This window comes from Castanea sativa, chromosome 3 (assembly GCF_040712315.1).
Source record: "Castanea sativa cultivar Marrone di Chiusa Pesio chromosome 3, ASM4071231v1".
Lineage (NCBI taxonomy): Eukaryota > Viridiplantae > Streptophyta > Magnoliopsida > Fagales > Fagaceae > Castanea > Castanea sativa.
In genome coordinates, this window is record NC_134015.1 from 59,296,939 (window position 1) to 59,320,995 (window position 24,057).

The window sequence follows — 24,057 nt, forward strand, 5'->3', positions numbered from 1 at the left end:
TATGCTGGTCCTAAAAACAAGCTCTATCCGACTTTGGCTAGACTCGTGAAATTTACTGAAGTTGACAAGCACTAGCAGAAAGATTAGGCTATGTACATGTGATATTTGCAACAATATGCCAATCTGGAGTCTGGACCCATTTCCAAAGAAGTAGGCTCATTCGCATAAGCTTGGATTAATCAGAGTTGCTTGTGACTTTTATCCCCAAACACCTTGGTGGAAAGTCTCATGGGCAATTACCAATTGAGGCGACCTGCCCCAGTGCTGGACTTTTCATTCAAATCTAAACTTAAGAAAGCCAATGTGATATTTTTCCAGATCATCTCTAATGCCAGTAACTAAGCAATACGCAGCTTTAAAAGGAAATCTAGCTTCATTCTACTTTAACCACATCTACATGAATAGTAAAACTGTTGAAGAGGCCCCCCAGTTATGATAAGCAACTTAATAGATGCCCGTGAAAGTAACTTGTTTAAGAGCTAATTGCAGGCCATATAGGATAGTGGTAATGATTCAGTTCAAAGTTATTATCTCACTAAAGCAAGTGGAAAAGGCAAAAGATAACACAAAGTAAGAGTAACCTTTTTGGAAGAACATCAACCATGTATCTGTAAACTTATCATAAGACATTGCAGAAAATCTACTAAATATACATAATCATTGGATACATTTTACAGGAGATAAGATCCAACACATATCTCAGATTATACGTCTATTGACCTTGTGATATTCAATGGGATTTCGTAGTATTTCCTTCTTGAATACATGCAGATTCAAGAAAAGAAGGCAACACAAGAGGAGAAAGTAGAGGTATGGGTTCTTTACTGTGATAGAATGAATTCAATGAAGAAGATGACGATGAAGAGGGATTAGAACCACTCACAAATGGATTTTGCGCACCATTGCATGCTGTAGGGACTCTTGGCTTTAGCTGGAGAGGGCAGGGAGCTTGCCTTTGTAAACGGCGGCTTAAAGATCTTCCAAATACAAAGTCATCCTTATGAACACAAGTTTGGAAGCCAGGAAACTCAGCACTGGAGTCCTCCATTGTGTTTTGAGTTGCCATTTTTTAATGTTCTTGAACCTCCTTATGTATTCACTTAATAGTAGGCTACAGGGAGTGAGACTGTGAGAGTTAGATCTCAAGGATGTAAATTAATGAGGCTTAGTTTAAATGGATTTTACTAGCTGCATTCATTAAGAATTCTACCCTGAAATTTACTTTGTGGACTTTAACTGATAATTGCACTCTTATGGGGCCATAATTGGCCAGCACGAGAATGGCATTTCATATATATATGTGGATATAACGAATCATCTTATATTAACAAAAGAGCCTGAATAAAATATACAGGCCTAACTATTGTGAAACCATTCATGTGAGGGAAGGTAGCTCAGTTTGCTGTGTCCTTAAGAAATTTGCAATTGCCTATCCATTTCCATGTGAAAGAAGAATCAAGGCACACATTAAAATCCCCAATTTGAATGACAGCAAGAAGCACATGACACTTTAATTAGTGATTCACTGCCTTCCCATCCCCAAAATAACTTTTAGAAAAGTGGGTAACATGACTTGATTTCTTTATTTTAAGATTTGACAGAATCATGGCCATTGTTTTATGATATAGTACCATGTGCTACTAAAGTTTATTACATTATATCTTAAAATTATGGTCATGATTTGGCTATGATTATCATGCCAACCAAGATGATCCCAGTAAACTTTATGTTACTACATATATATATATTATTATTTATAAATCACAAACCCAATGCTAGACACGTTCGGAGCATTGGCTGCTGACTAGTCCATGCAGAACACAAAACACTAGTGATGTATCAGTTCTGTGCACGTCTGTCTATTTGTTCTCTCTTTTGCCTTGCAAGACGCTTGTATAAAAATTTAATATAAATATGTTTAAGCCCACTGGCTGATTTTCTCAGGGACACTTATTGGTTAATGTAATGAGTAATACTACAGTTGCCGCAACATTTTTCACAACAATTGAGTCAATAAATTGTTATTAATTCCTACATGGACATACCATTCACATCATTTTATTTGTTCTCAAATCTAGATAACTTGTCAACTCAACCGTGGTTAAAAAAAAATTGTAAGAGCAGTTAGTCTCTTTGGACTTGTTGGCAGTGTAGTTGGGGTAGTTCTGAAATTTATTAGAAGACAACTGTGATTTTGCAGTGAAACCAAGTGCCATCAGTAGCCGCTTACAGCTGCTAAAAGCTACTGAGCAAAACTTATAGATTCTTACAGGACCGACACACACAGCACAAAACATTAATATCTGCATGTAACACTATAGAACAGTACATGTGCTGTGTGTTTAAATTAGATATTTCGCTTCTCAAAAAAAAAGATATTTCAAGTGCAACTCGAAATCGTGGCAGAAAAAAGAAATTGCAAATGAGGTCAATTCTTTGTACCAATACAACAAATATCATACACTGTTTAACTCTTTTAAAAAGAAACTTAGTGCTAATTTTGGTTAGATTTACCCAATGATCCTTCTTATATCTAATCACTATCATGTTAATTAAAAAGCATAATTTTTTAAACTATGGTTTACTTCTAAATAAATAGAATCATTAGGGATGCAGATTATTATTTTCCTTCATTAATGTTTTATATTTTCCTTCTTTTACTCTTTGACCAGAAGATAGGATTGTTTTTCCTATATTAACCATTTTTCTTGGTGGCTCATCTAATCAACAAGAGTCGCCAAAATAAAAAGTACGATTCATAATGTTCATCTTTATCTACACAAAAGCAAGTTATTTTTTCTTTTTGCCGAATAATCATTTGTGGTTACTTCAGAAAAGTATTTTCTCTACTGAATTCAAAACATTTGATCTTAAACATCTTTGGATTGATAAAGATAGCCACATATTGATTATCAACAAAGTTCCAATTTCTTACCAACTTGGTGATCCATCTATCTTTATTTCCTATTGAGGTGGCAGCTCCTGGATCTAGTTAAAAAAGCCATGTGGAGGCACCCCCACATAACACACCAATCAACCAATCATGTAGGTGGTGATGAGAATAAAGAATGGTAAGGTGTGGACACAAATTCAAAAAAGACGACAAATTTTCCCTTGCCTTTTTCTTCTATCCAGATTTTTTGTTGGGCCTTTTTTATGCCTTTTGAGCATTCAAACTACATCACCTTCCTCTTACCAGTCGGTCAAAAAGAATGTTCACGATGGCTTTGGATTGGACTTGAAGGATTTGGGACTATTTCAATTTAGAAAAGAATTATTGGTAAACCATTACTATCGAGATGGGTTTTGGAAAGCAGGAGGAACTTTTATCGTTCATAGAAGAAACATACATATTACCAAATCATTTCGCCGCTAACGAGGATTAGAGCCAAAAAAATTCCAACCTGATTCTATTATAAGAAAAAAAAAAGTGGACTTTCAAAGTGTTGAACATAAAATAATTCAACATTGGCCCCGCCCTTCAACAACAAACCAAATGATTTCTTCCCAAACCAGACCCAACTCTAAAGTGCCTGTCTTTGTCAGAGAGTGATATTAGAGATCCCATATCCAAATTCTAGGTAGAAAATTGAATTTTAAACCCCAAGACTAAGGAAAGCTAAGCCGCCACTCAAATAGCCCATCCAATGGGAGACATAGGGCAATAGAATGGTCAAGGTTCGGAAGCTTTAGTCCACAAAAAAAAAAATTTCTTAGTGGCATCTTTTTCATTGAGAATATCTTTCAACGAGCTTTTCAATAGTATCATAACACTTTCACACAATGAAGCTTCAATTTTGGGGACAATCCAAAATTAGAGTCAAAAAGTTATTTTAACCTATCTATAAAATAAAATATCAAAAGACAAGAAGGTATAGAATAATAGCACACAAGATTAGATTAGGGCAGTAAACAATTATGTTCACAAATTAGATTTTACACTTTCCTTCTTTGATTTCAAGAATCCAACAAGAGGTTGGAGTTTTAGTAACAAATAAAGGTCAAGGCAGGACAAGTGGTATTTACAAGGATTTGACTTTCCTTTCCTCCTTTGAGATATAAAATGGTTGGCATTTGTATTGGAGTATTGAAGTTGAGGGGTTTCAATGTACAAGTGAGGTCAGTTGTTTCTCAAGAATAGGACCTAACCAAGCCGAAGTTAACAAAGGATCGAGACTTGAATAGACCACCAAAGAGGAACCTGGTTGGAGACTCTTGAGGACCATTTTTTAACTCTTCAGGGCTGCCCTTTACTTTCAGTATAGTCTGTCCAATCGCTTGCCGGATAGAATCTATGGTCTTAGAATCGACAGGGTACCCTGATGCATCGCGAACATAGAATGTATTAATAGCTTTGCCTGCTTTGGTTGTAACTTCTGCTCTAGTAACAGTGAGGCTATTTTCTCGGAAGATACGAGTGACATCAGATAGCAGCCCAACTCTGTCAGTAGTGCAGAGTTCCAGCTTTAGACCCTGAATGAGGAAGAAAAAAAAAATAAGGGCCTACAAAATGAAAGCAGTCTCTCAAAAGGAACATTACAAAAACAAACGATGTCCAGATTGAATTTGTTTTCAGCTGTTTTTAACAAGTTGTTATACTGCATACAAGTGTTTTTCACAGGAACTGTACTTGAAAACTATGCTTTGTACAATAAAGGTAATGATAGACAAGCACTATACACAATAAAGCATAATCATACTAACAAACAGGCAGCAACAGTTCTTAAGAAAGGTCTACATGTCATGCTTTTAATAATTAACAAAATTTAAATCATAATTGTAAGACTACAAGTTCCTTTCAGTTAATCCCCCTTAAAAATTTAAACAATCACTCATTTACAAGTCGCACATGGTAATTTAAGTAGCAATGGGGACCTTGTTCTATATGATTGTAATACAGACCAACATTTTTGATAAATTAATACTGACTGACATCATAACCATTACCATGACCTCTAAATTAAAACAAACTGAATTGCATGTAGGAGCTACAAAATTAAGTAAAAATCCTGGCCCCAGCCCAAGGTTAAAAACTAGCAATATGTTCACAGCATAATTATTCTGAAGTTATAACTATCAGTATGTAAATTTGCATAAATTATTGGTGAGCCACTGGAACATTTCACAACATAACTCAAGATGAAAGTTACAAATTCCCACCATATTATAGAGCACTCACCTCAGATACTCTTCTCTCGATAGCTGCTTCAAGACATTGTATCACTCTTTCTCTCTCTGCATCTGATTTTACAGGGGACCCATCTATGTGTCTGATGTAATATTCCTGCAAATTCATCCATAGAAAGTTAGCAAAAATGCTAGTACAAAAAACAAAGCCAGCCAATAAGAAGCTAACCCCAATCTGCACCACCAGCAATAAATGGCATACCTGATAAGCTTCTGGACCCTCAGCATTAATATTAGCATGAAAAACCACATATTGCATATCTGTCAATGTGCAAACAGTATCAAAGAGAAGCTTTGGCCTATCTTTACTCTGGATAGTAACCACAGAGTAGTCTTTGTCATGCCAGTTGACAACATTCACATTAGGTCTTTTGTTCTCAACCAAGGCATCATCGTCCGCTCGTTCATAATCCCTATCATCAAACATCATCTGGTGAAGCCGCCTCGCAGTGTGTGTGATCCCATGAGACACCACAGTCTTAGCTTGACTGGATTTGCTGCTGCCCTTAAGTACATTACAAAGAAGTTTCTTAATCCTAGATAGCCTCTCGGGGTCAGTAATTGCACCCCCAGTCTCCTCATCAGTCACATGCATCACAGATGCAGCTCGGGTGTTGTGAGTCCAGACCTCTGCATTCACTACATTGCATTTAAGATGTGCGAGCACAGCAGACACTTCAGAAAGTAGCCCTGGTCGGTCACATCCAGTTAGCTCAATTGCAGTGTGATCCATGGAGGGCTTAACCCCAACAGATCTCATAGAAGATGTAAAGCACGATTCTGGCCCTAAAGACTGAAGATGAGCACAAGTAATCAGCTGGCTATGTACAATATTTAAAACCATAGAAAAACTCAACTCAAGATTAGTACAACAACTCACCTTTAGAATATAATCCAAAATCCCTTCGTCTGTGACCTTATTTCCCTCTTGATCAGTGACATTGAAAACTGATATAATAGAGAGTTCACAAAATCAATTTTGATTTCCAGGTACATAAAAAGCACAAAAGAAAGGGGAAAAAAAAAAGGACATGTATTCCTAGTCATAGAAGCAATTTTAAAGATTCTAAAAAGAAAGAATCTTACCATCCATGAACCATCCACCATCAGAGGATATGTAAGCTTTAGTTATGATAAGGTTAAGGTCAGTAAGGACTTGTACAACTTCGAGAAGTATTCCATGTTTGTTTGCACTGTCAACCTGCATCATACAATGGAATAAGTACCAAAAGATTCTAAAAATAAGAAAAAATAAAAAGGTCAATAAAGTACAACAAAGAGAAACAAATTGAAAGCTATACCCTTATCACTGTTGCATTCTTGCAGGACTCATTATCAATTACAGCCCTGAAAAAAATTGGACAAAAGCACAAACGTGTAAATTTACATGGAATGGGGTCAGATTTAAAGGCTGGTTTCAGTGACATACAAGAAATGTAGAAAATTTACATACCTAGGTGGGTTCACTCTCCTGAAGAGTTTCCCATACTCATCATCCATGTCATCTGAAAAGCTCATGTTGACCTCCGAAATATAAGCTGTGAGAATAAGAATTTCAACCAATCAGATAAGAGAGGACATTTTTTAAGAGAACCACCACAACCAATCAAAAATAGATACTTGTATAGTTGTATTCAAAAAAATTTGTCCTTTTTCTTTTTTAAACAAAAACCCCCAAAAACCAAATGCTTTCAAGGAGTTCAATAGAGAGAGAGAGAGAGAGAGAGAGAGAGAAAACAAAGCAATAATGAAGAGCTAGAAAAATTCTAGGATTGCCCAGATACCGAGAAAGGCAATTAAGCCAGTCCAGTTCCACCTAAAAAGTTGGTGGGGGCGTGTATGTATGTGCTGGTGCCTGGTAGGCTTTAATGGTTGAAAATTTGGTAAAAAAACAAAGATGTAAAAAAAAAAAAAAAAAAAAACCACCACGCCATTGAAACACAAAAGCTAAAAGAGAGAGAATCAAACACAGATTCCACCAGCCAGAATTTTAATTAAGATTGCAGAGAGCCCATAACTAACAGAATTCAAAGTTTCCAACCGCCCAAAAAAAACAAAATCCGAGAAGCCAAAACTAAAGCAGAGAAGCAAAACAAAGCAAAGAAATTAGCTTTAATGAAACACCCAAAAGCCTAAACATAAAAAATACACACACACACACACACACACACACATATATATATATATATATGAAAAGAACAAAAACCATAAACCTATGCATATTTCCCAGTAGGTACAAAACCCCAAAAGCAAACAAGGACTAATTACTACTTACCAGTACTACATAGAATGAAAGGAATACCCAGAAGGAGAGACAGAAATCCAAGAACATAGCACGAGAAACCAAAAAGGTAACTAAAAAAAACAGAACGTACCCATTATAGTTGTTGAGGATTTGTGATCTGCTACAGCAAAGTTTTCTTGGTTCTGAGGTGAAACACAAAACTCTCTTTGTGAGGTATTGTATTTGTTTTGTGCATAAACAAAGGCCACAGTATATATGTATTTATATAGCAAACCAGAGATCCTGTGTAACACCTCTCTCTCTCTCTCTCACTAAGGAAACAAAGTATTTTTTTTTATATATATAATTCTCTGCTTTTATATTTATATATTTTTTTCTAAAAATATAAATATATAATCTCAAAGAATCAGACCCCTCTCCCCGACACGATGCTCCAAAACGCTGTAATACCAAAAAAGTACCAACCACATCACTCTCTTCTCTCTTTCTCTTTCTCTCTCTAAACTCTCTCTCTCTGTTTTTCTCTAAAAGCAGAGTAGTAGTAGAATTTTCTGATGGCTTAAAAAGAAAGTGCACAAAAAAACAGAGCAAAGGAAAAACACACAACAAGGCGTAGTTTAGAAAAAGTGTAGGGGTGTGTGATAGAGTGCGCTGGTGGGCTTGAATTTTCTTTATTAGTACTCGTATTATTTTGTGGGGTGTTAAAAAAACTTAAAAACGAAAAACTAACCCACGTGTTTGTGAATAAAATAATAAAGCAGGAGCAGAGAGTAGGGTAAAAACTAAAAAGGGAAAGGTAAAAAAAGAGAGTAATAATAATGGCTCCAACGTTTGTGGAATGAAACTATTGGAATTGGACCCGCGGTCCAATTACTGCTCTCTTTCTGTAACGGTTGTTTTGTCACCCCATAGGACTTCCCCCATATTTACCATCAGTCAAAATTCGAAAATTAATTACCAAATATTAATTAATTACTTTTCTCCTCTAAAAGACAAAACGCCAAAATGTCAATAACGGTTAAAAATAAATTTGCCGGTTAAGCCACTGTTTGGGATTGTTGTAGGAAGAAAAGTTGTAGACTTATGATAATAGTCTAGTGTCTAGGAAAGGACAAATATTAGCTGTGAACAAGTAATACTTAGGCTATTTCCTCTCACATTTATAATGGATAAACTCATCAAATTTATGGTAGAGTCCATTTATCCATACTGCGAAAAATTCCTATAAATTTTTCACTTTAAACTAGTTTGAAGCTGTCTCTTTTAACTTATTACGTAGTGATTTACAAAATTATCTATAAGTCTTAATTAAAAAAGTGATGTAATTAAAATTATAAGTTAATGGTCTACTCATGGCCAAATAATGGGTTTAAAGGATAAACTTTTTCATTTAGCAATATCATAAACTGGTTTTTGTGTGGAAATGAAAAGCACTTGAAGCCAAAATTTGGGGTATAAAAAATAGGGTCTCTTGTAACCCACTTAAAAAGTTTTTTAAGAAATTCTTAAAATGAAAAGTAGGATGTGCCAATTAAGAGCCAAGTAGCTCAATTGATTTGACAACTCTTGGTTCAAATTTTATTTCCCCCATGATCAAATTTTTAACAAAAAAATGAAAAATAGAATGTCAGTTAAAGCTTTATATTGCAAAACCTATTTAGTTAAAACTTTACTTCTGACCAAAAAAAAAAAAAAGGTATATAAAGTTTTAATTGAAAAGTTATTTAGCGCTTTGAGTTTTTGACAAATTAAAAAAACAAGTGTTTTTTTATTTATTTATTATTTTTTATAATACAATAATAATGAACTATGAGTAAAGGTCTTGTAACTCAACTAGTTGAAACCTTCTAATGTTTCCAATGAAAAAATTCAGAGTTTAAATGACCACACTACTAATTATTGAATTATCTAAAAAATAATGTACTATGGAGCATTTTCCTAAAAACTCCATATTAGCTTATCAAATGTTTGTCAATTTTAGCTAAAAGAGTTTTAACCATCTTGGAACTCTTTTCAACCCAAATGTGATCCCTAGATTTATATTTAATTAGATGAGTGTGTGTTGAGTGTCCTATTGGGTATACATTGGGTATATGGGTTTTGTAAACAACTATAAGAACATCAATTTTGACTAGACTAGGTACATATTGAGATATAACTCAAAAGTAGACATGCCCTAAAAATATTTCAAGTTCTCAATCTCATTCTATTTCTACCACATCAATAGTAGTATATTACATGCAATTTATTATAGCTCAATTATTAATACTTCCTAGTGTTTCTAACAAAGAAAATTTCTATGGTTCAAATCCTCCACCTTAACTATCAAATAATCAATAAAATAGGGTCATGCTAACGAGTGCCCTTAAGGAAATGGAAAAAACTATCAAAATATTTTTTTTCTTTTCCCATAAAAAGTGTCTTTAAATAGATTATTAATCATTGTTGTAAGGGCATCCATTAGTATTTCTCATAAAAAAAAAAGTATATCACAAATGGAGGTGTTTTTTTCCCCTTCCTTTAAGCATGTATACCAAAAATAAAAAATAAAAAAAAAAATAATGTGAACATGTTATACCAAGTGTGGTAATCACGAACATGTTAGTGCGATGATCACTCCATAAGTACAAGTGCTTGTGAAGTGTGAGGGGTAAAAGCCGGAGTTCAAGTCTCTAGGAGGAAGTTTTACACACATATACATTTAGATTAGGCTTAGAAATTCTATCTTGTAAAAAATTATAAAAAACTAAAAACTAAAAACTATTGTATTAAAGAGCTCATTAAATTTGATATACTTTAAAGAGGATAGTTTATAAAACGTAAAAATAAATGGTAAATTGGGTGGTGTAATTATCTTGCAGAGATTTTTTTTTTATTTATTTTAGAATCTGAATCTTATCTTGATGATGTCCCACTAAATAGCATGTTCATGTTCAGCTCAAAAAAAAAAAAAAAAAAAAAAAATATATATATATATATATAGCATGTTCATGCCATAATGTTTTCTTTTAAAGGAAAAAAAACAAAGCTTCAACCTTGGGTTTACCCATTGGGTATGCTCTATGGCTAGAGTCCATTGGCTCTTTAAAATAATAATAATAATGATAATACTAAGAGTCGCTTGCCTCTTGGTACTCTTTCCGAGACGTCACGGTATTTGGAATTGGCTTGAACCATCTCAAATTTATTACATCCATGCTTGGAAAAATGTGTAATATAAAATTATTACGGCTATACTTTTTCTTTACTTCTTGGTCAACAACAACAATGAGACATATACACAAAAATAAATCTTAGTTAAAACAAATATCTGAGGGAGTGAATGATATAAGTCAAGTCTAGTCTATGTATAGATGAGAGAATATCACTAATTGTTTTATAATATGGAAATTCTATAAGATTCGATGCAATTTGAATTCGTGATCTCACTGATCGAAGAAAAATATTGGACCCAAAAGGCCATGAACACAATAGTCAAGATACAAACAATTTAGGGCAAAATGCTATATTATTTCAATTTTTATGTGCAACACATTAAACTCATGATGTCATCCACCAATCACCACTATTATTCTTATTATTTTCCTTCTTCATGTATTTTACCTTTGAAGAATATATATATATATATATATATATATATATATATATATATATATATATATATATATTAAAACGGCATTTTAAGAAAATTTGTAAATCAAATCTATATCCTCCATTCATTAAGCTAATTTCACTGTGCTTGGGTAAGGTTGATTCAATATAATATATTGTTTCAATAATTTTCGGATTTTCCATGTATTTGTGGAATATTCATTTTGAAATTTTATTCTAAATGGGGTTAAACATTAATACTATCAACTTATGGAAAATACTTAATTTTTTTAAAATTATCCAATTATGTAGCAGACTTTTTTCCAAAGAGAAAAATATTATAAAAACATATCGTTGACCTAATTGGGATTCTCTAGCCAACTTTAGCTCTAGGGCTACTTCCAATCCTCCATCAAATCCTCAAGGCATAGATATAAAAAGAAAAAATAATTGCTCTCTAAAATCATGGGAGGAAAATTATAACTCGTTTGAAACAAAGAAATTTATCAACAAACAAACTCAGTAGACATATGTCAAAAACTTTCAGTAGACATATGGATTGAATGATGAATCTCCAAGCTCATGAGCTCAATGACACATAAATAACAAAATAAACTTAATTTCTAATCAATAAATCTAAAGTTACAACATATTTTTTTACAATAATTTGAGATTACTTATTATGATTGATGCATAATAAAATCAACGTTAATTATAAACATAAATGGAGGTAATGCTACACCATTCACAACAAATTAGGTCAATAATTGTGTGGATGGTCCTAACTCCTAACAAACATTACTTGTTTTTAATTGAATATAATAATAATAATAATAATAATAATAATAATAATAATAATAATATGTCCATGCTTATGAGCTCAAACCCCAACTAATGAGTAATCAGTAGTAATGAAAAAAGAAATAAAAAAAGAGCCGCCAAAATTAGATATAATATGTATTAGTAAGTGTATAGGTTAATAATAATATAAATAAATAGTGGATAATAGTGCCCACATGGTATGGGAAGCATAGTTGCATGCTTTCTCTCTCTTTGTAGGTCAATATTATGGTGCGCCCACACACGCATGTCTTGCGGTTCAATGCTGGGATAGTGTCCCTCCCTCTCACGTGCTCCCATTTGCTTCTTTCACTTTTTTCTTCTTCTTATATATATATATATATATAGCATTTATTTGCATAATTGAATTTCCTTTAAATCTGTTTCCACCTTTTCCGTTGCCCTAATATTAATGGGGAACAATACCCTTTGCCGCGTCATGTAACAATCTATATACATTTATGAACCATTTTGTCCTTTTGTAATTTTGGATCAAACTATGAAAATGCCAATTCACTTACCCACTCACCCTTTTTTGTTTTGTTTGTGAGCCATCAAAACATAGGCCTTGAGCTATCCAATACAAAATATATATATATATATATATATATATATATATATATATATATATATATATATATATATATTAATGCTTATAAGTCAATACAAATTATATATTCTAGATTTATTTTCATGGTTTAGATTAATCTTTACAAATTTAAAAGAAGTGTAGTATGCGTCATATAAAATTCTAAAAAAGTGACACTTTACAAGTTTAGGAAATAAAACCTTACTTGGAAAATTGATTACTTATTAAATCTTCTAAGCATAAATATTTATGCTTTTCTTTTTTGATATATTTCCACTGACAAATGAGAATGTATAGCAATATTGGGTGTGAAGTTTGTGTCTTCCACCTAAAGGAGTGGGCAGCAAGTGGTTAAGTTGGGGTCATGGTGCTACATCTATGCAATGGCCACTCCAAGCTTGCTCTTGTAAGCAAAGTCACAGAGCAGAGTAGTGCACGCAGAGGGTGATGATCCAAATAGATGAGGGAGCTACTGTGTGGTGTTTTGGCAGCACATCCATAAGGAGTAACCAAATGAGGGCCAAGCAAAGCTCTAGCCTACGAATCTGTCTCGACATTAAATCTCAAATCCCAATTCCCATATTTATGGGAGACCAACCATGAAATGAAACCCATCCAAGTGGTGTCTATGTATGTCATGCATTACCTAGGTTAAAGAAGGCCACCAATCTTTTGGAAATGACTTGACCTTCCAATAATGCAAACCAACCAGGTGCCCTAAAATTCTATTAGTCTAGTCTTATTCAAACTTTTCTTATTATTTCCCAATTATGTATATTTATTTTTACTATATATACTTTTGAGTCTTTTGCTGTGTGTGTCACTGTCTCCTATATAGAAATCCATTCATATAGTGTTTTAACACTCTGCAAGATTTTCTGCACCAACTTGGCACACTTTGCCACTGAAATGGTGCCTTTTTTTTGTTTGTTTGTCGTCTTTTGGGCGGTAATTGGAGCATATAGCTAAAGAGAGAAACTGTGATAGGGCAGCACCTTATCAAAGTTGACGGGATTAATCTTTATATTTTTATGCATAATGATGATTCATACACGTATGTGTGTGTATATATATATATATATGTTTGATTATTTTTGTACAGTATAGTAGATAGAGTATTGCATAAATATGAAGTAAAAATAAAAATAAAAATAAAAACTTCTTGTTCCGATAAAAGTAGTCATTGAATTAATAATTTTTATTCAATTAACTATAAAATATGCTTAACCCATGCAAAGTTCTAAATTGCATCAAATGGTCACCATAATTACATTAAGAAAAGAAAAAGACGTGACCTATATCAATTTTGATGAAACACCCTCTTATCATAGTTTTTTTTCCCCCCCTAATAATTGGATGTACGAATTCTATCAATAAGAGGTAAAATGATTTAATTTGGTGAGCCATGTAATAAATCATTCACTGTAAAATCAGGTTTAACAATTAATAAAAAATTCAAACGAGATTAGCTGAAGACTTTGATCAAAGCTTATCAGCTTGAAGTAAAACATTCTAAATAGTATTCGTGGAAAATCCCACTAGGATGGTTGACGTCAATATTGATCATCTTCCACCTAAATACAATCAATATTGAGCTTATTAATTATTACTATCACTAAAAGTAAAAGGTGCCCTGTTCGGCAAAAACAAAATCATATTTCTGGATAAGAGACATGATTTGCTCTTCATCATACATGTTTTAACTTTTAAGGTTGTTTTTTGTTTTTTTTGGTACCGATTTTGTTATCCTAAAAACTCAAGAATAAAACTGTTGATATCTACCTCGATCATAGTTATAATTTACTATCAATTGGAGACGCCTATGTTACAACTCTATTGGCTTTGTAGAATTGTAGCTAGCTTTATACAATATCCACGCAAAAAACATGTAAAGTTTATATCAATAAAAAAGAATAATTCCCATTTATATAAAAAAAAAAATCCCATTTTTTGTCCTATATATATATATTTTTTTTTTTAGAATAATCCTATATATAGTTAATCAAAGAACATTTGCAAAAAGGAAAGAGGCGATCCTAGTGGCATTGCCTAACTTTATAGGGATTCATTAGCCATTAGGAATATCTAGTACCATCAACGGCTAAAACTTTGGCCCTCAAATTGGCATCTAATGGAGCCAACAGTTTTGGGGACTAAAAGCAGAATATCTAATTCAAGCAAAAATGAATTTGGCTTAAGTCCAATACTCTAGTATATTTAATTTATTTCATCAAAATCGTGACATGTAATCAAAAGTAAATATGTGTTACCATCGAAACGGGTTTAGCACATTAAGCTTAAGCTTAGCCCAAAAAATAAAAGAAAGTTATTGCTAAGGGAGTGTTTGGTTTATATTTTTAAATAACAATTTTCAATTTTTATTTTTTAAACAATATTACATGTATTTTCACACACTTTTTCACCCACATGTATTTTCACAAATGTTTTCAAATAACAATTTTCAATTTTTAAACACATAGATCCATTGAGTCTTTTGGGTAAATATTGGTAAAAATCAAGTTTTTTGGGATTATAGTCACTGTTCAAAGTTATTTGGGGAAATGAGGAGAGAGAGTGAATTTCGGCAACAGTGTTGCCGAAATTCGAAGAAAAGTATGAGAGAGAAAATGCAATCTGAGGAGAGAGAAAATTTGAGAATTTCGGCAACAGTGTTGCCGAAATTCCTTCTGCCCAGCCTGCCCGCGTGAGTGCTCAAAAGGAAAAAATAAAAACGGTTTGCGGCAATCCCATTGCCGAAAATGGAGGGAAAAGAAAAAAAAAATTTGAATTATGGCAATGGTAGTGCCGAAATAGTGGGGGAGAAAAAAAAAAAAAAAAAAAAAAAAAAAAAAAAAATGTGGCAATGGTAGTGCCGAAATAGTGGGGAGAAAAAGAAAAAAAAAATGTGGCAATGGTAGTGCCGAAATAGTGGGGGAGAAAAAAAAAAAAGAAAAAAAAAAGAAAGAAATGTGGCAATGGTAGTGCCGAAATAGTGGGAGAGAAAAAAAAAATGTGGCAATGGTAGTGCCGAAATAGTAGGAGAGAAAAAAAAAAAAAAAAGGAATTGCCGGAGGGGAAAACGACAAACTCAAGTACGCTGAGTGTTTGATTCTTGTCTTGTCCGTCTGTTTGAAACAAATTCAAGTACCGTTTGATTATTATTCAAAGTACTTAAATTCTAAAACGTACATGAAAGAAAGTTATAGAAGAGAAAAAATGATTGATGTGTACCATAAATAAAAAATAAAATAAAAACTGAGATTTTTGTAGAGATTCTTTGTAATGACATTGCCGAAATAAAATGAAAAAAAAAACGTAAACAACATTTTTATTTTTGCAATAAATTATAGGTGGTTAGTTGTTGTTGGTTCAAATTTGAACCTAACGCTAAGATATTTTTTTGCCCTAACAATAACAACTAGTAATAACCTGACACTTATAATTTGTTGTGAAAATATTCACCTCTTCCTCTCATTCTTTTTTTTTTTTTTCTCCCCCACTATTTTGGCACTACCATTGCCACATTTCTCTTTTTTTTTTTTTTTTTTCCCCCCCCCCTATTTCGGCACTACCATTGCCACATTTCTTTTTTTTTTTTTCTTTTTTTTTTCTCCCCCCTATTTCGGCACTACCATTGCCACATTTCTCTTTTTTTTTTTTTTTCTCCCCCACTATTTCGGCACTACCATTGCCATAATTCATTTTTTTTTTCTTTTCCCTCCATTTTCGGCAATGGGATTGCCGCAAACCGTTTTTATTTTTTCCTTTTGAGCACTCACGCAGGCAGGCTGGGCAGAAGGAATTTCGGCAACACTGTTGCCGAAATTCTCAAAATTTCTCTCTCCTCAAATTGCATTTTCTCTCTCATACTTTTCTTCGAATTTCGGCAACACTGTTGCCGAAATTCACTCTCTCTTCTCATTTCCCCAAATAACTTTGAACAGTGACTATAATCCCAAAAAACTTAATTTTTACCAATATTTACCCAAAAGACTCCAAATAGACCCTAAATATTTGAAAATGGGTTAAACTACATTCTACAGTAACAAAAAAAAAAGTGAAAAAAGATCCCCAAGGAACAATAATTAATAAAATCACAGATATTATATAACAATCGTGAACTTCGAAGATATTATTTTTCCTCTCTTTTTATGGTAGCAAAGCTTATCCCATTGTCCCTACCCTACTTAATTTAATTAGTTGCCCCTATCATATATCATAGGCTATGGATTACCCTATTCATATATTCTATATTCTGATCCTTAACACATACACTACAATATCCTGGCAAGGTTCCACTACAATATCTTATATTATTAGTTTATCAAAAAACAATCTTATATTATTAGATGTGCACCATTCGGATGATCACAATCATTAACTACTAATCCTAAGGAAATTATACAACCATGCTCATATTTGAATCAAATCTAAGTCCTTGTGAATAATTGCATGTCAAATCAATTAGCTCTAGACTCTATCATTAGGGCATAGTTATCCATGTGCTATAATTCATACTTTTAATGAATGAAACTTTGACCAAAAAGAAAAACAAAAAATAAAATCACTGTTTAAGTGTGTTAAGTTCTAACCATTAACTACCATTCTAACTGTCACCTAGGTGTCCTCTAAACAAACTTTAACAATAATTGATTATTAAGAGCTAAAGTAACTACTAATCATAGTTAATTAACTCAGTCAATGGTCAAATGACCTACATAGGGCACCGTCCACTTTATATTAAAAATACTCTTTATTTATTTAATTAAAACTTTTTGAGACTTGCACAGGAGCACGTGACGTGCTGCAGACCCGTGAGCCAGTTCACTTATGTGCATGGACCATAAGGCTCATAATTTTCAGTTGGGAAAATTCCAAAAGAAAATTAAAAAAAACTAATAATTTTTTTTCACCACATTAAATGATAGGCTCTATAAAAATAAAAAATGACAAAATTTAGTTACTGTATCTTAGATATTGTTCTTTAGATTTTTCTTTTAAGATTCAGCCATGTAATTACTTAATTAAAAAATACACTTTCATCTTATAAAAAAAAATATACATGACAGAATTTTAAAATGAGAATTTAAAAAATATTACTTAAATACTGTAACTAAGTCTTCCTCTTATAAAAATAAGACAATAGATCAGCCTTTTTTATATATATTTTAAAATCCACAAATGAAACAATTTATTTGGTGAGAGTAAAATTTTGATTGGCACACAAAAAATAACGTCACTTTGCCATGAGAGGTGGCATTTTTCTTCTCTTTAAAGAGAGAAACTCCAAGAAAGGGAGAGAGAGAATAATACAATAGAGAGACATGACAAGTGACAACACTAGCAAAAAGGAAAAAAAAACTTTAAATATATGTATATATTGATAATAAAAGCAGTAAAAATTAAAAGATAAATAAGAATAACTGATAATTATTTTTTTTTAGTAATTTGATAGTTACAACAATAGTAATAAGAGGATATGAAGCATTGCAACTAAGTTACAAATCACTTGATTAGTGAAAAAAATATTCAAGTGGGGCAAATTGAGGTAATTGATACCAAAAAACAAGTTTTGCATTAGTGATTCAATACACACACACATATATAATTTAGAAATAGGCACAATATTTAAATAGTCATGCTCATAGTTGTTAAAACATGAATTATATCATGAATTAATTTTTTTTAAAAATTATTTTGATCATATATCATATTGTATTGTGTATTGTAAGATACACAATCACATAGATATGCATATATAAAGAGTATATTCATTATAAATTCAAAATATATTCAAATTATAACTAATTTAATCATCATTTATGTAATAAAATTTAACGGATCTAACTAAATAACTCAAACTAACACATGTTTATTGTGAGGATACTTCCCCAATTAATCGGATTTATCCGCTTTGGGGAGCCAGTCCCTCACGGTTTATCGGCTCGTCCCCGAGTGCAGGCAGGATTTTCACCTGGAGCAAGGGCTAGACCTTGGACTCTACAGGCTTGACACCAAGTCCCACATCGGTTAGAGTTCCCTCTCACATATGGTTTATAAGCTTCTGGAGCGACCATATGTGTACCATTACTAACACAAGTAATGGTACACATATGGTCGCTCCAGAAGCTTATAAACCATATGTGGGAGGGAACTCTAACCGATGTGGGACTTGGTGTCAAGCCTGTAGAGTCCAAGGTCTAGCCCTTGCTCCAGGTGAAAATCCTGCCTGCACTCGGGGACGAGCCGATAAACCGTGAGGGACTGGCTCCCCAAAGCGGATAAATCCGATTAATTGGGGAAGTATCCTCACATTTATAATATGCACATTTAAATTGGTTAAACTCAAAAGTGATAATATATAACATATGAGCCAAAATAATACTTTCTTTTCATTATCTTACCTAATTAACTGCAAGTCAATACTGTCACCATGTTTATCATTTTATAGAACTATTTCTTCATTGACATTCTCTTCTTCATCATCAACACTTATTATCTCTTTTTGTTCTTTTATTTTAATAATTTTTTCTTTATATATATATATATATATATACACACTTGCATTCTAGCTTCTTATAAATAATTATATTTTCATTTAATACCTTATTCATAGAATAGAAAAAAAAATTACAAATACAAAAGTGAAATGCCAAGTATATATTCCACATTTTGTAGGAAAAATAGAGAATGGGGGAAAAACTCATATGCTATTTTATTCTGTTCAATCAAATAGCCCTATAATTTTGTAATAAAAATAAATCTAATCTTATTGGATTCAAATACTGTAAAAGCTAGCACAAATTTTAACCAAATTTTTTTATATTTTAAACCCACATGCCTACCTACATTTAAATAATCAGTATTTAGTTTTCGCAATAACAAACTTTGGGGGTTTTAAAAATTTCTGCTTAAAAAAATATATTATTTTTAACTAATGACTTTGGGAGGCACGAATATTGTGAAACGTTGCCAACCTGCGTGTCGGCAAACCCCAATGAAGAGGTTGGAGTGCTTTTTTATTATATATTTTTACTCTTTTTATATATGGGGTTTGCTTCAATAATGAAAAGTGGGTAAGGTTAATTAATGGACTCCCATTTTAAGGAACGGGGTCCTTGCCAGGAGAGGTAGACAGAATTCTTGTTTCTTTTCTGTTCTGAGACAAATATATTATTATATATATTTTTTGAACGGAGACAAATAATATTAAGAGCCAAGCTTTTTGTCAAATCTGTCACTTAGCTGATAGATGAAAAGTTTTGCAAAAATAATGAGTTCCTACGCAGTTGATGTCGTGGGACAAGACAAATCGTCTTTGGTGAGGATTGAGGTCTCAAGAATATTCTATGGATTCATTATAATCCTATCCATCTATTGTTTAATACAAATGTTTCAGATTAATTGTACCCTATTGTGGGGAGTAAAAAGGCCCTGATGGGGATGTGGACCTTTGGGCCATGCTAAGGAAGGCCGACCTACTATTGGGTTTAGAACTGTTACGGGTCATACGCCGAGTGGATCCGAGATCCCCGAGAGTGAATTTCCTTCGGACGGACACGGAGAACCCGAACTTCATGGTAAAGGTTAGGGAATGACACGGTTAAGACCAATGGTTAAAGGGGTGAACCCTTGAATGTCCTAGAAAGTCCGATGTTAGAGAAATACCAAAGGTAAAGGCCGCCACCTCCACATTAAAGACCCCTGCACCTACCACCCCTGGCCGCATTAATGGGGAAGTGACACGACAGTGGAAGGGAAACTTCTGGTTACTATTCAAAGGCACTGAGAAAAGAAATATCTAGGCTAAGGGGGAGTTGGGGCAACACGTGTACAAAGTATCAAAAAGAAGAGTATTTAAGGAGCAACCTAGAACAGGAATGATGATCTTTTTTTTTTTGGTAATCTAAAGGAAAAAGAAAAAAGAGAAAGAGATAATATAAGAACAGCTCTCGGCTTACGTCCAAGCAGGTTGATTTACAATATTCCTTGTTGTTTTCAAGTGTTTGCAAGCTTTGGCTTGTCATTTAATCCTCAGACACTTCTAACCTGGGTTTCAAGCTCACACTCTACAAATTCATATTGTTTAAGGCTCATTGGGCCTGAGCCCGTAATTGTTCTTGGGACCAGGTGCAATTGTGCACTTACACATATATTAATTTTTCAAAATATTTGAGTTTTATAATCTCTCATTAACAATTAATCTATCTTATGAAATTTAAAAGGATTTTGAAGGGTTCTTTAATAAAATTATAAATAAAAAAGAGGGCTTTAATTTGCTGTAGGACTAGTCAAACTTTTTTTGTTGTTGAAAATTTTAAGAATTGGATCTTAGTTTTTTTTTTTTTTAAGGATTTTCTAATAAATTTAAGTCCTTAATTATAATCTGTAATAAATATTTTTGTTTGAAAAATAAGTTTTATGGACTCTTAAGGTAGTCCAGAAGTTGTACTACAAAAGAAATTTACTATCAATAAAATTTTAGTCTAATATTCTGTTCTCTCTCTTCTTCTTCTTCTTTTTTTTTTTTTTTTTTTTTCTTTTTCAGATAATCATATTCTTTTTCCTTTTCCTTTTGAGTAGGTATTCTTTAAACAGGAGTAATTTTGATTTTAATTATGCATTAGAAGGTTTTGGATCTTAAATTCAATGTTAAATTGGTGTAAAATTATATAATTATAACTCAATATTAGTGTGTCAGTCATTGATTTTGAGGAGATTTCAAATAAAAAGAGAGACAATACAATTTGATTCATAGAGGTGTGCATTATGCATTCAACCCACAACCTTGATGAACTCACCTCATCCAACATAACTGGACATCTTTAAAAAAAAAATCGCTTATTAGTGAATTGTAATTTTTTTTAAAAGCTTGCAATTAATGGGGTTAAATTCAAGTTGACAAAACTTTAAACTCAAGTAGCTCGATCCAACATAACTCAATATTTTATATTTCTTTTTGATTTTTTTTTAGAAATGCTAACAAATGCCCTTAGGGCATTACTTAACAATCTATTTTTAAAAAAAAATTATGGAAAAAAAAAATAGAGTATGTTTAGTAACTGTTTTTTCCTTTATTTTTTGTTTACAAAAACAATTTTCTATTTTTTAAACTAAGAAACTTGTTTGGCAACACAAAACGAACAGAAAACAAAAACTATTCTTAAAACTCAATTTGAGAAGAAAACTGAAAACATGTAAAAGACTGTTTTCAGTTTCTAATTTTCAAAAGTTACTAAAAATACGCATTTAATTTGATGAATCTAACTCTTCATTAGTTATCATTAAAGTTTAAATCTCAATAACAAGATAATTTAGTATTTTCTACTTTTTTCTTCAAAAAATTATCTTTTTAATTTCAACTAACTAAACATGTTTTTTATTAGAAAAATACAATAAAATTGTTTTTTCTTTATATTCTCAAAAATAAATTTTTAAAAATAGAAAACAAAAACTGTTACCAAACATAACCTTAATGTTTTGATAGTTTTTTTTATTTCCTATAAAAGTGGTGTTAAAATTTTCCTAAAATAAATTTTTAACCAATACTTTAAGGGTACTCGTTAGTATGATCCCTTTAAAAAAATGTGTGCTTAATGTAATGAATTATTGGGGACCTCAAGTTAATTTTTTTCATTTATAAGAAATAGTTTAAAAAAAAAACAAAATAAATATTTAATATATTAAAAACTCTATATTATCATAGAACACTAAAAAAATCTTTATCCTAAAGTAGACACTTTAACTTTATTTGTGTATATCATTGTTATTAATACCGTTTCGGACCCCGTTTCGGTTTGTCCAGTGGAATGGAATATTTCGGTACCGGCCGATTTCAGCATACCGTTTTAAGGTGTTTCGGGTTCCTAAAAATTAAATTATATATATTCTTGTAAAACATAAAATTGTCAATTCTAATAAATAAATAACTAAATTTCAAATAATACAAATCATTTAGTCTTAACTCTTAAGTCTTAAACATCAATATAACATCTATTTAACATCACACAATAAGAAAATTTACAAGACAATAACTAAACATCAAATAGTACAAAATATTTAGTCTTAACTTTTATGTCTTAAACCTCAATACAACATCAAACAATAAGAAGATTTATAACAAGTCATTACTCATTACATAAGCCCATAATAATTAATAACTAATAAGCCAACAAAATTTATAACATAATATTAGCCATCAAATTTTTTTTTTTTTTTTTTAAAATTTTTTTTCCATAGGCCAAATCATGTACCGGCCGGAATTGGCCGGAATGGACCGAAATGGCCGGAACGGACCGGAATGGCCCGAAATCTGGCCCGAGATGGAACGTTGGGTATCCTGGTACCGGTTTGCATACCGGAACGAAAAATTCCCGCCGTTGCGGCCGGAATGGAACGGAATCAATAACAATGGTGTATATATATCCGCCCCGCGTTTTCTCCGTGTATGAGAATGTAAACATGTTTGTACAATAAGAAAGGCAGAATTTTTTATTGGTTGTTGCAACAACTTCTTTGAGAAAAAGAAGAAAATAAAAGAAAACTAATGCATGTTCATTTTATAGAAGGCATGACTTTCTAAGAGTAATTCTTAATTAGTTACTCCTGGAGCACAGAGAATAGTGCTCATTCATCTCACATTCATAGTGGAGTCTGCTCATTAAATTCATGATAGGGTCCACCATAAATGTGAGAGGAGGGAGCACCATTTCACTATACTCCGGGACTACTTAAGAATTTTCCAGTTTCTAAACCCTTTTTTCAAAATTTCCTTCGAGGATAGTAAAACTCGTATTCCTTCCATTTTTTGCTTTTAAATCTCTCTCTCTCTCTCTCTCTCTCTCTCTTAAGGTTAAACTCAAAACTATCGTTTTGTTCATTACTTCAAACTACTCTTATAACTTGAGTTTGTCTAAAAGTCCAAATCTAAAAAATAGTAAAGTGAAATGAAGACAGTAATGAGTTTATTAAGCTTTAACATAATTGTCTCCTCTCTTAATAGCCTCCTCGGCTGGGTCTAGGTGGATTGTCACCTCACTTGCCAGTTGCTTGGTTTTCTGTCGGCAAAGAAAGTAATAATGAAAGCTGTGATGCAATAATTTTAAATAAGAGTCCCGTAAAGAAACATGCATGTGCAATCCTGAACAAGATCAACACAAAATGAGCATCAATATTCATTTCCAATAAACCATGAGATCTATAAATTTGCATCACTCTAGCTGGAACTTCCTCACATATATTTACTTTGACTGTGCTTTTTAATAAAGGACAGGGAACAACCAGAAACTGCACGATTAGTTCTGTCAAACATCAAATTCGGTGTGCTCTTTAGATTAAAATTTGATGCCCTATTGTAAAATTCAGTTGATTTGATTTGGCCTGATTATGAAAATTTTCTTATTTTGATTTTAATTGAGACAACAAGTACCCTATCAAATCATATTTTTTATGTAATTAATTTTTTTTAATTATGTCTAATTTGATTTGGTGTAGGACATGTTATTATTCCTCTCACTATAATGGAAATATATCCCATTTGAGTTGTTTAGCAAAAAAAATATATCCCATTTGAGTTAAAGATTGGAGGGGATTATGCTTTAGGCCT

General features: G+C 32.3%; 2 protein-coding genes across 3 annotated transcripts; both read right to left on the reverse strand.

Moving 5' to 3' along the window:
- Positions 1 to 626: 626 nt before the first annotated feature.
- LOC142626907 (uncharacterized) lies at positions 627 to 1,125 on the reverse strand. Its single transcript, XM_075800628.1, has one exon. The coding sequence runs from the start codon at positions 1,064 to 1,066 to the stop codon at positions 731 to 733; it is 336 nt and encodes a 111-aa protein (XP_075656743.1). The 5' UTR covers positions 1,067 to 1,125; the 3' UTR covers positions 627 to 730.
- A 2,777-nt stretch (positions 1,126 to 3,902) lies between these two features.
- On the reverse strand, positions 3,903 to 7,969 carry LOC142629416 (ACT domain-containing protein ACR4). 2 transcript variants are annotated; one of them, XM_075803404.1, is made up of 8 exons: positions 7,563 to 7,969; positions 6,641 to 6,725; positions 6,489 to 6,534; positions 6,274 to 6,388; positions 6,068 to 6,135; positions 5,390 to 5,980; positions 5,180 to 5,284; positions 3,903 to 4,473 (listed from the first exon to the last, which is right to left on the reverse strand). In XM_075803404.1, the coding sequence occupies exons 1-8, from the start codon at positions 7,564 to 7,566 to the stop codon at positions 4,132 to 4,134; spliced, it is 1,356 nt and encodes a 451-aa protein (XP_075659519.1). In that variant the 5' UTR covers positions 7,567 to 7,969; the 3' UTR covers positions 3,903 to 4,131. The 2 variants fall into 2 exon arrangements, with proteins under 2 accessions (XP_075659519.1, XP_075659518.1); XM_075803403.1 differs by having other exon boundaries at positions 5,390 to 6,135; positions 7,563 to 7,696.
- Between the last annotated feature and the right edge of the window lie 16,088 nt (positions 7,970 to 24,057).